Source organism: Petaurus breviceps, unplaced genomic scaffold (assembly GCF_028583685.1).
Source record: "Petaurus breviceps papuanus isolate PSGF00001 unplaced genomic scaffold, PetGlider_PUasm1.0 186, whole genome shotgun sequence".
NCBI lineage: Eukaryota > Metazoa > Chordata > Mammalia > Diprotodontia > Petauridae > Petaurus > Petaurus breviceps.
The window spans coordinates 28,530,760-28,543,144 of NW_027185798.1; the positions used below are offsets into that span (position 1 = coordinate 28,530,760).

A 12,385-nucleotide genomic window follows, 5' to 3' on the forward strand; every position below is an offset into this window, starting at 1 on the left:
AAAAGCTTTTCCTTGCCTCTTTTATGTGAGATAATTTACCCCATTCTACCCCTCCCTTTCCCTTTCTCCCAGTGCATTCCTCTTTCTTACCCCTTAATTTTAATTTTTAGATACCATCCCTTCATATTCAAATCACAACTGTGCCCTCTGTCTATATATACTCCTAACTGCCCTAATAATGAAAAAGTTTTTATGAGTTACAAGCATCTTCCCAGATAGGAATGTAAAACAGTTTAATCTTAATAAATCCCTTATGATTTCCCTTTCCTGTTTACCTTTTTATGCTTCTCTTGAGTCTTGTATTTGAAAGTCAGATTTTCTATTCAGTTGTGAGTTGTTTTTTTTTATTAAGAATGCTTGAAAGTCGTCTCTTTCATTGAATGTCCATTTTGTCCTCTGATTATTATACCCAATTTTGCTGAGTAGGTGATTCTTAGTTGTAATGATAACTTCTTTCTTTGCAATCTAAAATATCATATTCCAAGTCTTCTAATCCGTTAATATAGAAAATGCTAAATTTTGTTATCCTGACTATGGCTCTGCAATACTTGAATTGTTTCTTTCTGGCTGCTTGCAACATTCTCCCCTTGACCTAGGAGCTCTGGAATTTGGCTATAATATTCCTGAGTTTTCATTTTGGGATCTCTTTCAGGAGGTGATCAGTGGATTCTGTCAATTTTTATTTTACCCTCTGGTTCTAGAATATCAAGGCAGTTTTCCTTGATAATTTCTTGAAAGATGATGTCTAGGCTCTTTTTTTGATCATGGCTTTTAAGTAGTTCAATAATTCTTGATTTATCTCTCCTGGATCTATTTTCCAGGTCAGTTGTTTTTTCCAGTGAAATATTTCACATTGTCTTCTATTTTTTTCATTATTTTGGTTCTGTTTATTGTATTCTGATTTCTCATAAAATCATTAGCTTCCATTTGCTCGATTCTAATTTTTAAGGAATTCTTTTCTTCAGTGAGCTTTTGTACCTCCATTTCCACTTGGCCAATTCCACTTTTTAAGAAGTTTTTTTCCTTCAGTGAACTTCTGTGCCTCTTTTTCCATTTAGCCAATTCTGCTTTTCAAGGCATTCTTCTCCTCTAGCTTCTTGTATCTCCTTTTACTATTTGGCCTAGTCTGTTTTTTAAGGTGTAATTTTCTTCAGTATTTTTTGTGTGTGTCTCCTTTACCAAACTGTTGGTCCTTTTTGCATTATTTTCTTGCATCACTCTCATTTCTCTTCCCAATTTTTCTTCTACATATCTTATTTGATTTTCAAAATCCTTTTTGAGCTCTTCCATAGCCTGAGACCAATTCTTATTTTTCTTGGAGGCTGTGAATATTGATGCTTTGACTTTCTTATTGCCTTCTGAGTGTGTGTTTTCATCTTTCCTCTCATCATAACAGCTTTCTATGGTCAGAATTTTTTCTGTTGTTTGCCCATTTTTCCAACATATTTCTTGACTTCTAACTCCATGTTAAAGTGGGGCTCTCTTCCAGGATGGAAGACACACTGTCCTAAGCATTAGGGGTTTTGTGCAACTGTTTTCAAAGATACTTCTCAGGACTTGTAAGTTTTCGGATCTTCCAAAGTGGTATGATCTAAGAAGAGGTGCATTTACTACTCTCCTGGTCTGTGAATGACCACAAGCATACTTTTCTACCCTGGAACAAAGGTTTCTGCTCCACTGTGACTACAAGCTCTTAGAACTGCTAATGCTCCTCCTTACCCTGGGACTGCTACCCAGGACTACAACCCATATCTGAGTATGGACAAAGCAACAGAGTCCTGCCCCCAAGTGCCAGCAAAGAGACTTCTGTAATAGCCTTCTGATCAATTGTTCAAACCCTTTACCACCTGTGGGCTGGAAGTTCAAAAGCAGCAACTACTGATTCAGTAGCTCCCAAGGCTTACTCCTAGTCTGCTGGGTCCGGCCTGTGCTGGCATGGCCTGTGCTCCACTTCACCCAGGTGCATAGACCCTGCAAACCTTCTAAGTTATGTTTGGCTGGAAAATTATTTTACCCCATCTTTTTATGGCTTCTACCACTTCAGGAATTGTTTTATGGCATCATTTAAAGGTGTTTGGAGAGGTTTGGGGAAAAACCTTGGCCCCCTTTTCTTCTTATAAGTATATCTATACCTCTCCAAAAGTCTTAATTGCTGATCAAGACCTCAAGGGGAATAGTTCTATCTGTGCTCTCTGTGGAAGATGATAAGCAAAGGCTATCACTGTTTTTGTGTCTAGAGCTAAAGGAAGTAGTTAATTTGGGGAAGGAAGGCACAGATTCATTTAGGAATTCACTTGTGATGTAAAGTGTTCCTTTTGCTCAGCTTTATTGCATAGGTGAATCTCCCCACAAAGTGAGGCAACCCTATTTCTAAAGCAACATTTATATCAGAAGGCCCCAGACCCCTAAAATCTGGAACACATTTCTAGGACCTGAAGGAGAGTCTGGTGACATTTAACAAATCCACCAACCATCATTCAGTTATAGTGACTCATGCGAAGACATATGATGTTACCAAAAGAAACTCTGAGACTATATATCTTGGAATAATGAAGTCCGCTAGGCAAGAAAATGAAGAACCAAAGGACATAAGTTAATTTTCATTTCTTCTTTGATTTGCAGGTTGGGAATTTGGAAGAGAAAGTAAAATATAAGAAGTGTACCAATTGCTATATAGATTGTGTTAAAGAATGGTATTTGATTGGGGTGGCTAGGTGGTGCAGTGAATAGAGCATTGGCCCTGGAGTCAGGAGGACCTGAGTTCAAATCCAGCCTTAGATAATTAACACTTATTAGCCAAGTGACCTTGGGCAAGTCACTTAACCCCAACTGCCCTGCCCTTCCCCCCTCCAAAAGAAAAAAAAAAAAGAATGGTATTTGATTTTCTAGATCTACTAGATATAATGAATGCTTGACTGGGGATAGAATACATCCCATGATGGCTGAGAAGAATGTATTTTACTGAAAGCTTGTCAGTATATCAAGAAGATTTTAAATTTAAAATTGAGGAAGAAGAATTCCCAGATAAAACTGTAAATTTATAATATTATAGAGATCATGGATGGCATAAAAAGGGGAAAAAAAACCAGACAAGACACCCAATCCATGAAAGAAAATAACATTACAAAACATAGACACCAAGGCACATAACCAGGGAAGAATAGGAAAAAAAAGTAACATGGATATATAAGAATTTTAGAAAGGATAAAACCTAGACAGTAATGAAATAAAATCTGCAAAGAATGATAAGGATAGCACAAAGGGTTTTTTTTTAATTAAATTAATTTTTTCCCAATTAATAAGTATTTATTTTCTTTCCCTTCTATTTCCTTCCTGTTACATCCCACCCCCTCAAAAAAAGAAAACAAAAACAAAACACTAGTAATAAATATGAATAGTAAAGCAAAAGAAGTTTCTACATTGGCCATGTCCAAAAAATGTGTGTGTCAGTGTGCATTTTTAATCCATTATATCTTTGACAGGAAGTGGGTAGCACTCTCCATCATCAGGACAAAGAACTTTTTTGGCTATATTTAGGATAAAAAGAATAAGGAAAGGCTAGGTCTTGTGCCTGAGGAGGATAATGTCATATCAGCAAACAGAAAGAGAGCGTAGCTACTCAAATTCCTCCTCCGCTCCTAGTCTAGCCTCTCTATCAAAGAAAACTATCTTTAGTCTGTAAAAGGTAAAACAAAAATAGTTAAGAGGGAACTGAAGCCCAATGACCTAGTAAGAGAACAGCAAGTTGTTCTAAATGAGTTCAAGTGTCCTGACCCAAGTTTTTATCCTTTTATTAAAAAGAACTTGTGGAGGTTATTATTGAACAATTGAGGAACTGGGAGGAACAGAGAAATGTAGGAAGATTGGAAGCCAAGCAAATAACCCAATGTATTCTCAAAATGGAATATTTCAGAGACTTCAAAAATCTCTCTGTAACTAAACCAACCAAATTATAGAATAAATTACTAATGAATGGTGTGTGAGCACTTAGAAAGATCAGTACTGATCACTAAAAACAAGTATGGTTCTACTAAGAAAAAAATCATATCAAACTAACTTCATTCTCTTCTTTGACAAGCTTATGAGAATAGTACATCAGGGAGATAAACACAGTACATCCATAGTTCATTCAAGGCATCTGACAAAGTTTCTCATGACATTCTTTTGAACAAGATGGAGAGCTGTGGGGCTGGATGACAGTTCCTGATTTAAAGGATCTTACAATTTAGCTGGGAAAACAAGACAGACCTGCACTTAAAGTTAAATAGCAATACAAGACCACAATATGAAAGATATCACAAGACAGTATAGGGGAAATGTCAGTATAGACAATAAATGCTATAGAACCTACAAAGAAGAAAAGCTTATTGCAAATATGATGGTAGAGAGTTAGAAAATGTGACTTGAGCTAGGTCTTGAAGGATGTAGATGTAAGATGTAAGATGTAGATGTTGAAAAGAAAGTCAATGGACATTGTAGGTGGGAGGAAGAACATGAAAAAAAGGCGCAGAAATGGCACTAAATATTGGATGTTTAAATGCAACAGCACTAATATGGGTGGAAGAGAAGGTTAGAAATAGGCCACAACCATATTGCAAAATCAGTTACAAAAATCTCTCAATAAAAGGTCACTCAATTTTTTGCACTATCATTTTCTTTTATTTACATTCTATTGGGTCAATAAATATACCTGGAAACACAATTTTACTAGTCTTTTGCCAAAATGAATAAATCAAACCTCAGAAAACACATAATTCCACTAATATAAGGTTATTCTTTAAACTTAATTCATTTGACTTGACACACATTATTTTCCTTTCAGAATAAAACATATCATGAAATGTAAATACCTCTGAGATATAGAGATCTGCCTGTTTCAGGAGCTCTCCAATAATTAGAACATTTGAAGTAGTACCATCACCAGTGATGTCATCTTGGGCTGTTGCTACTTTTGCTATCAAAGAAGCTGTTGGGTGCTGAATTTGCTACAAAGGAGACAACGGATCTCTTTAAAATGAAATAAGTGATGAGTAAAAGGAAAAGCAAATTGAAGCATCAATACTATATTCAGCCAACAAACACAAGGATGAAATTGAGCTTCATTTCACAAATTTACAAATTCCTCCTATCTAAACAAGCCAAACAAAGAAGTCAATTGGCTAGTACACCCCTATCAAAGTTCAAGACTGCAAAACAATGTACAATAAAACAATTGCTTTGGCATGTATTATGTTGACATGACACTTCCAAGATAAGATTAAATTCTTCCATCTCAAAGATGAATGCATTTACTGAAATTGTAAAGGGTTCCCTGATCACATGAAATAAGATATAGTGTGCTTTTAAAATGACTTTAACTTAAAGGTATTACTCAGTCATTTTTCAGGATACATATAAAATTTTAAAAGCTGCTGACAAGTGGAATTTAACCTAATTTATCTTAACACTACAGTATTAAACTGCCTATCTTGGATAAAAAAAATCTAAATTAGCATTCCCCTTTTTCTTAATTAATGTCTGCTTATAAATATTATGGGAAAAGCAAGTATAGACAGCTCACCATTTCATGGAGCAGAACATTGCCATCTTTGGTAAGTTTGATGTCTCCTGCACCAGAAACAAGCCTGTTCAAAGAACAACATACTGTTAATAAATGTATATGGTAAAACTCCTCCATCATTTGCCACTCACCAACCCAACTTAAATTGGGTAGTCCTATTATTCTGGCCACCACCACTGTGGTCCAGAAAATAATTTTTCTCTTAGGCTGAAGCAGCAATCACACTGGCATACCCAGGATGGCAGCTAGCACAGGTTCTTAGTCCTGCTTTACTAGAAAAGATACCTGTTTAAGGGGTCAACATTTTTTTTTAATTAATTACATTGACTAATTCAGGGGAAAAGTCAACACCCTGAACTTCAGAGAAATAAAAAGAGAAAATACAAGCAGAGAAATAAAGACCAATAGACAGGGCTCTAACTGCCTGAATCAACTATACACTTTAAATGCATCACAACCCTCTTGACTCAGTGCCTAATTAGAAACTAGCAAAAGGTTTTCCCTACAAGCAATCTGCCCTTAATGGGTTCCACATGAGGCTTATTAATAGGCAAGGAAGGCCTTTTTTTTTTTCTTTTTGGAGGGGTGAGGGCAGGGCAACTGGGGCTAAGTGACTTGCCCAAAGTCACACAGCTAGTAAATGTTAAGTGTTAAGTGTCTGAGGCCATATTTGAACTCACGTCCTCCTGACTCCCGGCCAGTGCTCTATTCACTGCACCACCTAGCAGCCCCAAGCAGGGAAGATCTTAAATCCCATTAACAATACATAGGTGAGAGGCTAAAGCCTTCTCATTCAAAAATGGAGGTCCTACAGGTTTAAAGAGAAGGGTAATTGAAGGACTACACTGAGTAAATCAGATTTATCTAGGAACCTAGCAAGCTTCCCTTTATCTCACCTCTCTTTAATATTTCTTTCCTTCACTGTCCCTCTCTCTTTCTGCCTGTACCCTTGCTTCGACAAAATTTAGTATATTAGGAAAACCACTGGATTTGAAGTCAGAGGGCCCAGGTCAAAAGCACTCTGCTCTGTTACTTTAACTGACTTTGTGACCTTGGACAAGAAACTCCTCTAGGAATTAGTTTACTCATCTATAAAATGAAAGGATTAGACCAGATGACCTCTAAAGCCTCTTTCTGCATAAATATATGATTGTTCCTTCCTCCCTTTTCTCCCTGACCCTAATTCATCCATCCATTCAGATCCTTCACCCTTGGACAAGAAGTGCTACCAAAAAGCAAATCTTGTGCTCACCTAAAGGTTTATCATTATTTATTTCATTTCACATTAAATAGTTTATGATAATTTACATAATAACATAATATTGCAAAGATAAATAACTTTGACTTGGGAGTTCTGATCAACATAATAACCAACCACAATCCTGATACTTCATGATGAAACATGCTACCCACCTCCAGATAGAAAGGTGATGTATAGATTGACACTTTTTTTTTCAGATATGGCCAATGCAGGAATTTATTTTTATGATTATACATGTTTGTGACAGGTTTTGTATTTCTTTCATTCTCAATAGCAGGGTGGGGGTAGGAAAAATTCAAATATAAAAATAAAACTGAATTAAAAGCAAAAAAAAAAAAGTAGTTTACGGTATTGCACCTCACTTGCTGGTCCTCAGAATCCTTTATGCTGCTGAAGATCAAGAAGTCACACCCCCACATGCCCAAATGAAAGTGTAGCAATATGGTCAGTCTCCTGCCACTCTATCCCTCCAGCAACTTAAAAGGAAGGTTTAGTCCAGGAAATGCTTGACTTCCGGCAGGCTGATTTCTGCCAGGCACATGTGCTAGGTTTGCTGCTCCTGTCCCAGTCTCAGTGACAGTACACCAACAGCAATTATGCAAAACTGAAGCAGGATAGATTTAGAAGCTAGAAGGGAGCTTAAAGGCCATGGAGTAGCTATCACACTCTCATTTTCCAGACATAGAAACTACTATGTGAGGTAGTGTTTGAACCCAGCTCTCCCTGACTCCAAATCCTCTCCTCAATCCATTACTTGCTGCTGCTTCTCTAACTCAGCCCCTCATTTTACAGATAAAGAAATTGAGGCCCTAAGCGACTTGCCTAGGGCCATGCAACTACTTAAAAGGTAATTTGGTATAAGGAATGGAGCACCAGAGACCAACTCAGGCATTTACTGGCTGTGTGACTGGTCAAAGCACAGCCTTCTCATTCCTGCCTTTCTGCATTTGTAACATTAGGGGACTGGGCTGGATGGCCTTCCAGCAATAAATCTATAATCCTAAACACCCCTTATACATCCTTTAGTGTATTAGAAAGAACTTAGTGTATACAAAGGGGTGAGATTCCATCCCAGGTCCTGACTTCAAATCATGTGTCCTTTCCACTCCTCCACACTCCCTCTAGCTTTTTTTACTATTAAAGGTTTATGTTCCCATTACATGTGACTGATCTAGGCAATTCTCTGATTTTAAATTACAGAAGAGGTGCTGACCCACATGGGGACAGGGACTTTTACTCTTCAACACTTGTGACTAGAATGGCAGAATGGTGGAACCATGGATAGAACAAAAGATTTAGAATCTGGAAAATCTGAGTTCAAATCTAGCCTCAAACACTTAATAGCTATAGTGACCCTGGGCAAGTTATTTAACATCTATCTGCCTCAGTTTCCTCATCTGTAAAACAGAAATAATAGAACCTTCTTCCCATAGTTGTGAGCTAAAATGAGATGAAAACACTTTGTAAATCTTAATATACTATATTACTATATGCTTATTCTACAATTATTACTATTATTTCACTTCAAATCCAGTAAGCGGTCACCTGGAGTGACCTTGCGCAAGTCTCTTAACCTGAGCCCATTTTCTCATCGGTAAAATGAGATGTCAGGACTAAATAACCTGAAAGTTCCCTTCTGATTTTAGTTCTATGCTCTCATGATTCAAAGTTGCTTGTCATTTTTCTGTGACCCTAAGCTTACTCTTCACAGCCCTAGATCATGGGGAGGAAGTTCCCTTGCTGCAAGGGCTAAGTCTGCTGTCCATCTGGGGAATAGCAACCACAGAGTCCTCCGTGGGGCAGGCAGTTCAAAACTGGGGCCACCACACAGAAAATGGGAGTCAGGAGAGGGTTTTGCTTCTTTCAGCTGGATAGAGTCAAGCTAGGAGGTGCAGTGAATAGACCACTGAGCTGGAAGTCTGGAATACCTGGTTTAAAATTCTTCCTCAGATACTGTGTGACCCTGAGCAAGTTATTTAACCTGTCTGCCTCTGTTTGTTAAGTAATTTTCCAGTGTGTTCAATTCTTCACGACCCCACTTGGGGTTTTCTTGGCAGATACTGGAGTGGTTTCCCATTTCCTTTGCCAGCTCATTTGACAGAAGAGGAAACTGAGGCAAACGGTTGGTGAGGCTAAATTTGAACTCAGATGAGTCTTTGCGGTTCTAAGCCCAGCTCTCTAGTCACTTCACCACTTGGCACCCCCGCCTCAGTTTACTCAGCTGTAAAATAGCTATAACAGCACCTGCTGTGAAGATCAATTCAGATATTTGTAGTGAGCTCAGCACACAGTAGGTGCTAAAACGGTATTTATTCCTTTCCTTCCTTCCATATAGGTCTATAGCTGGTAGTGACCTTGTAGGCTATCTAATAAACTATATAATAAAAAATAAAATAATTTGTCAGCTGAGAAACCAGAGACCCAAAGAGATTGTGACCCTGTGGTCACACGGAGTAATTGACAAAGGTGATGTGCGAACCCAAGTTCTCGGACCCCAGATCCAGTGCTTTCTCCCACTAATATCCCGGGAGGGGGAAGGGGCTATTTAAATATCTCACCAGGCGTCTCATCACCCCTAAACAAAATGGGAGGGAGCCCCACTCTCCTCTACCCACTCCAGCTTCCTAGGGATCAGAACACGCCACAGGCCACGCCTCCTCCGCGGGTTGCTGCGCGGGCCACGCCCCCTGCCTCGAGCCACGCCCCTAGCGTTCTAAACGGCCTCCCGACCGCGCGACACAGCCTCCTCCTCCCTCCCCTCACATTTTCATGGTGCCCTTGGGCCCCAGGTTGGTCCTCAACACGTCCTGCAGCCCCCGGGCCGCGCAGATATTAACTGACAGAGCGGCCTGGGCTCGGGCCACCTCCGCCCTGGGGTTGAGCGCCTTCACGGCCGCCATCCCTGCGCTCTTCTAAAAACAAAGGCCAAAAAGAGAGAAGAAAAAGAAATCCAGATGAGCTTGATTGAAGACAGCGGTGACCAACGCCCACAATCGACGGCGGCGGCAGCGAGAAACAGCCCGCCCCTTTTCTCATTGGTCAGATCCGCGGCCAATCCGCGAGCGCCGCCGCAGTGGCGTCCGGAAGTGACGCGAGCGGATGTTGTGGAAGCGGAGCCGAGAGGCGGAAGCGAGGCTGCGCCCGCCCAGTCCGGCCGGCAAGATGGCGTCGTCCGCGTCGGCCGGGAAGTGGACGGTGAAGCAGGACGAGCTGCGGCGGCTCATGAAGTCCGAGAAGCAGCGGCTGAGCGCCAGTCGGAAGCGAGTGGAGTCCCCCTTCGCCAAGTACAACCGCTTGGGGCAGCTGAGCTGCGCGCTGTGCGGCGTCCCCGTGAAGAGCGAGCTGCTGTGGCCCACCCACGTCCTGGGCAAGCAGCACAAGGAGAAGGTGGCGCTGCTCAAGGCGCCCAAGGAGCCCGGCCCGGGCCCCGCGCAGCCGCCGCCGGCCAAGAGAACCGCCCCCGAGCCGGACGGCCCGGGCGACGCGAAGAGAGTGCAAGCCGCCGGCGCCCCCGGGCTGCCCGGGGACTTCTTTGATTCGGACGCGAAGGAGGCCTCCCGCAAAGCGTCGGGGCTCAGCTTGCTCCCAGACTACGGAGACGACGACGATGACGACGACGACAACAACGAGGAGGAGGAGGGAGCGGGCAAGGCCGCGGCCACGGCCGGAGAGGCCCCCGCGCCCAGCGCGCTTCCCCCAGACTTCTTTGACCAGGACGCCCCCGCGGCCCCGGTCGTCTTCCACTCGGGCTCCATCCAGAAAGCTGAGGTTCAGGAGAAGGTGGTGGAGAGGCGGGAGAACACGGCCGAGGCCCTGCCTGAGGGCTTCTTCGACGACCCCGAGGTGGACGCCAAGGTGCGCAAGGTGGACGCGCCCAAGGACCAGATGGACAAGGAGTGGGACGAGTTCCAGAAGGCCATGAGGCAGGTCAGCAGCATCTCGGAGGCCATCGTGGCGGAGGAGGACGAGGAGGGCCGGTTGGAGCGGCAGATCGGCGAGATCGACGAGCAGATCGAGTGTTACAGGCGCGTGGAGCTGCTGCGAGACCGTCAGGACGTGCTCAAGGGCCGGCTGCGGGAGGCGCTGGCGTGGCGGGAGCAGCAGCGGAAGGAGGAGGAGAACGGGGGCAGCGAGGACGAGGGCGAGCTGCGGGACCTGCTGTGCCAGGACTGGCGAGTGAAGGGGGCGCTTCTGTGACAGCCCCGACCCCCCTGAAGTGCAAGATCGGTGTACATGGGCGCCCTAAGCTGTAAATGTTGTACAAAGTTAAATATATTTGCTATTGGTGTTTCTAATTTAATATTCCTGGTCTCCAGTTTCTGGGACAGAACTACCATTTGAGGAGTGAATGTCAGGACTTGGACAAACTTTATTAATTGTGAGGGTTTCAAAGACAGTGACAGGAATATAGGCAATGTCACATTAAGTCAGATATATTAGGTAATTCAGTATTTATATGACAGTGATACCCAAGGACACTGGAAGAAGTGGTTAAGGATGTGTGCCCAATTATTCCCAGCTTCCTTTTATAACATGAAGAAACTATCCAATAAGCAATTTGTCTAAACACTTTTTTTTGAACCTATTATATTTATAGCCTACACAACTTTTTGAGCTAATAGGTTCCATAAATTTACTATCCGTTATGTAAGGTGATAACTGCATTCTGCTTTTTCCCAACTCCAGACTTGTGTTTTTTATGAGTGTATGTCCACTGTTAACATGTGATGTACTTTTGAGCTGTCTTTTAAGTAGCAATAGCAGACTTTGTGCTGAGCCAGCCACATTCTCATTAGCACTTATGTGCTATTAAGAAGCTATATAAGCTTCTGTAAGTTCATTGTAACCGTGACTCAGGGCTAGAGATGTAGTGTATATGCAACAATACCAGATATTTGGACTCCAAAGAATTAGGCTTGTTGGAACCCAGCTCTTTAGGAGTCAAGAGACCAACAGATGTGTGTCTGGCTTTTCTTGAACAGACAGCAATTATGCTAGGTGTACTAGAAGCAAATAAAGAGAAAGGGACCTGTCAGAGGGTAAAAAAAAAATTTTTTTAATAGCATTAGGATGTTGCTCTTTGCAACAAATATATTATCTCTAAATCCATTCGGGATTTTGTAAGGTAATAAATGTGTGTGAATTGTGGAAGGGCTCCCACTACAACACTTCCCCTCCTCCAGTGAGAAATGCCTTCCTATTCCCATAAGTGAAAACTCTCCATTCCGCCTCTGTAACCAAGCAAATAATTCCTCAGTGAGAAACTCTGACCTTATAAATAGAATTGTCCACTCAAGTTAGGTACTAAGCCAAAGAACCACTTGTAGCTGAGGAAACCTAAAAAAAAAATCACTTTATGACTCCTTTCTCAGGTTGACTCTAACCCCTTCATTCCACATTTCCCTCTAAAATGATTTCCAAACACCCCAGTGGATCAGTTCAAGCATCTCTAAAGATCAGAGGAAGAGGGCCTAAGAAGGAAAAATAGAGGGTTGGAAGCAGAGAAGCTGCCCAAACATGATCCCCCAACCATGTACCACCTAAGACTTAAGTCTTAGGCAGCC

At 41.9% G+C, this 12,385-nt stretch overlaps 2 protein-coding genes across 2 annotated transcripts in view; one reads left to right on the plus strand and one right to left on the minus strand.

Annotated features, from left to right (window-relative positions):
* The window catches only part of CCT6B (chaperonin containing TCP1 subunit 6B), a 41,579-nt gene extending 31,728 nt beyond the window's left edge, over window positions 1-9,851 (minus strand). The window contains exons 1-3 of the mRNA XM_069089254.1: window positions 9,585-9,851; window positions 5,561-5,624; window positions 4,851-4,985 (exon numbers count right to left, since the gene is read on the minus strand). Of these exons, the coding sequence (XP_068945355.1) occupies window positions 4,851-4,985; window positions 5,561-5,624; window positions 9,585-9,721 (336 nt within the window). The 5' untranslated portion in view covers window positions 9,722-9,851. The remainder of the gene's footprint in view (window positions 1-4,850; window positions 4,986-5,560; window positions 5,625-9,584) is intronic.
* Window positions 9,852-9,891: 40 nt separating this feature from the next.
* ZNF830 (zinc finger protein 830) lies at window positions 9,892-11,116 on the plus strand. The gene has a single exon (XM_069089929.1). The coding sequence runs from the start codon at window positions 9,921-9,923 to the stop codon at window positions 11,016-11,018; it is 1,098 nt and encodes a 365-aa protein (XP_068946030.1). The 5' UTR covers window positions 9,892-9,920; the 3' UTR covers window positions 11,019-11,116.
* Window positions 11,117-12,385: the final 1,269 nt, after the last annotated feature.

Excerpts from the sequence above, each read along its gene's own strand:
- ZNF830 (XM_069089929.1), top strand. The coding sequence starts at position 9,921 with ATGTTGTGGAAGCGGAGCCGAGAGGCGGAAGCGAGGCTGCGCCCGCCC.